The sequence below is a fragment of the Emys orbicularis genome, chromosome 12, assembly GCF_028017835.1.
Source record: "Emys orbicularis isolate rEmyOrb1 chromosome 12, rEmyOrb1.hap1, whole genome shotgun sequence".
Taxonomy (NCBI): Eukaryota; Metazoa; Chordata; order Testudines; family Emydidae; genus Emys; species Emys orbicularis.
Window position 1 is genome coordinate 41,512,099 of NC_088694.1, and position 3,329 is coordinate 41,515,427.

Consider the following 3,329-nt stretch of genomic DNA (forward strand, 5'->3'; position numbering starts at 1 on the left):
TTAAGGCCAGAAGAGACCATTTAGTCTGACCTCCTGGGTAGCACACACCAGAGAAACCCACCCAGTGACTCCCACATCTGTTTAAGCTAGAGCAGATCTTTTAGAAGGACAACGAGTCTGACTGCTAAGAAGTCAGTGAAGTTCAATGGAAATCACCCAGCAGGACCGGTCCTATGACTGTATTTACAGCTTATTATTAATGCTGGTATTTGGATGTGGTGCATGTGTTGGAGTTGATGAGAAGCAATCTGAGAAATCTGTTGACTCATCCTCTTGAGTAATTACTGTGGCATGGGCAGAGATATGCTCTAGTTCAGCTAAAAGTTATTGGGCAAGAGGTCATATTAGATGCTCATATTGCTCTCTTCTGGCTTTAAGCTATATGAATCTGTGGATCGAGGGCAACATTCCACCACACAGACTCATGTTGAATAGCACCCAGACATGGGCATCCTTACACACTCATGCAGGGAGTGGGTAAAATCACCTTCACTCACAGGAGAATACCATGGATTTCAAAGGGACAGGGTATCCATGTGGGTTACAAGATAATCAGAATTTTGCACTATCAAAGTCCACTCTCACGAATCATTATTACATGAGAAATGTAATACATTTTTGCTTTACAGCAAAAAGGTCAAAATTCACACAGAATTTCTCAAGGTTTGTTCAGAATACATTTAACTAGTTTTCCAAAGTTTCTGACCACTGTTAACAAAACCAATGGGAGTCTTGTGCTCAACTTCAATGAGGATGAACCCAAACACACCTCTAGCCTGCTGCAATCTATCTAGCACCTTCAATTCTTCTTTAATCTTGTATCTCATCACTTTTCCAAAGGAAATGTCAGCGGCGGAGCCAGGGAGAGATGCGAACCACACTGCAGTGATGGAATTCATCCTGCTGTGGTTTGGAAGAGGTCGAGGGCTCCAGGTGGTCCCTTTTATGACATTCCTGGTGATTTACATAATAACTGTGCTAGAGAACACCATCCTGGTACTCACCATTACAGCTGACTCTTACCTTCACACCCCCATGTACTTCCTCCTCATGAACCTGTCACTCTTAGACCTCTGCTACTCCTCTGTCATTGCCCCCAGAGCCATGGTGAGCTTCCTAACAGACACCAAAACCATTTCCTACAGGGGATGTGCCACCCAATTCTTCTTCTTCTCTCTTTTTGTCACTACTGAGGCATTCATCCTGTCGGCCATGGCATACGATCGATACACCACCATCTGCAACCCTCTCCTGTATACTGCCACCATGTCCAAGACAGTCTGTATTCAGCTGGTGGTGGGGGCCTATATCTGTGGCAGCATGAACTCCATGTTGCAAACAGGCTTCACCTTTACTCTGAGCTTCTGTGGCTCTAATGAGATCGATCACTTCTTCTGTGATGTTCCACTCCTGTTAACGCTCTCATGCACCGATACGTACATCAATCAAATGGTGCTGTTTCCTTTATGTGACCTCATCATAGTGAGCACTGCCCTGATCATTCTTGTCTCTTATGCCTATATCATCTCTGCTGTCCTCCAGACTTGCTCTGCCGCGGGCAGGCACAAGACCTTCTCCACCTGCACCTCCCACATAGTGGTTGTGAGTTTATTTTACGGGACTGTTTCCTTCATGTATGCCCAGCCAAGTTCATTATCCTCTCCAGATCAGAGCAAAGTGGTGTCTGTGTTTTACACCCTGGTCATACCCATGTTGAATCCCTTCATCTACAGCCTAAGGAACAAGGATGTGAAAGAAGCTTTGAGAAGAACCATAGGCTGTATAATGGTTTTGAAATGAACCTTTTCTATGAACATTGAGCTAAATAATCCCTTGGTATATTGGAAGGATCTATCTATCTATCTATCTATCTATCTATCTATCTATCTATCTATCTATCTATCTATCTATCTATCTATCTATCTCACTTAAAACACTGTCCTATGCCACTAGAAAAAAATGTAATAAATAAATCCTCCATGTGTTTATGTTATTTTTCACATTTCCCTTAGAAATGCACTGATCTAGAAATCTGGATCCAAACACCCTTGAACCTTGGGGAGAAATAGTTTTGTGTGTGTGTGTGTGTGTGTGTGGTTATTTTCAGTCAAACCAGAATTTCCACCAGGTGTGGCTTATAAGGATAATTGGTCCTATCTGTGTCATCTTACCCCCTTCCAGGATCATGTGGTGTGATTACTCAAGATTAATCAAAAATTAGAAAAAAGAAATTGGGAATGGGGAGAGTTGCCCATTCCCAGCTTCTGGCAAACAGAGGCTAGGGATACCAGCCCTGCCCATCCTGGCTAATAACCATTGCTGGACCTATCCTCCATGAATTTATCTAGTTCTTTTTTGAACCCTCTTCTAGTCTTGGCCTTCACAACATCCTCTGGTGAAGAGTTAAACAGGTTGACTGTTCATTGTGTGAAGAAATACTTCCTTTTGTTTCTTTTAAACCTGTGGCCTATTAATTCCATTTTGTGACCCCTTGTTCTTGAGTTAGGAGGACTAAATAACATTTCCTTATATATTTTCTCCACACAAGTCATTATTTTATAGACCTCTACCATCTCCCCCCTTAGCAGTCTCTTTTCCAAGTTGAAAAGACCCAGCCTTATTAATCTCTCCTCATACGGAAACTGTTCCATACCCCAAATAATTTTTGTTTTCCTTTTCTGAACCTTTTTCAATTCCAATATATCTTTTTTTGAGATGGGGCGAGCCCATCTGCAAGATGTGGACATATCATGGATGTATATAGAGGCGATGTGATATTTTCTGTCTTATTATCTAGCTCTTCATTCTGTTACTGTTTTTGACTGCCGCTGCACATTGAAATCATGTTTTCAGAGAACTATCCACAGTGACGCCAAGATCTCTTGCTTGAGTGGTAACAGCAAATGTAGACCCCCATCATTTTATATGTATATCTGGGATTATGTTTTCCAAAGTGCATTATTTTGAATTTACCAACATTGACTTTCATCTGCCATTTTCTTGCCCAGTTCCCTTTGTAACTCTTTGCAGTCTGCTTTGAACTGAACTATCTTGAGTAGATTTGTATCATCTGCAAATTTTGCCACCCCACTGTTTACCCCTTTTTTTAGATCATTTATGAATATGTTCAGTAGTACTGGTCCCAGTAGAGACCCCTCAGGGATACCACTATTTACCTCTCTCCATTCTGAAAACTGACCATTTATTCCTACCCTTTTTTTCATATCTTTAACCAATTACTGATCCATGAGAAGACCTTCCCTCTTAATCCATGACATCTTACTTTGCTTGAGAGCCTTTGATAAGGGACCTTGTCAAAGGCTTTATGA

General features: G+C 41.6%; 1 protein-coding gene across 1 annotated transcript; it reads left to right on the forward strand.

Annotated features, from left to right (window-relative positions):
• Positions 1-843: 843 nt before the first annotated feature.
• LOC135886707 (olfactory receptor 9S13-like) lies at positions 844-1,800 on the forward strand. The gene has a single exon (XM_065414494.1). It carries the CDS (start codon positions 844-846, stop codon positions 1,798-1,800), a length of 957 nt encoding a protein of 318 aa, XP_065270566.1.
• Positions 1,801-3,329: the final 1,529 nt, after the last annotated feature.

Bases quoted from the DNA above. Each gene is read 5' to 3' on its own strand.
- LOC135886707 (XM_065414494.1), top strand. From the start codon at position 844: ATGTCAGCGGCGGAGCCAGGGAGAGATGCGAACCACACTGCAGTGATG.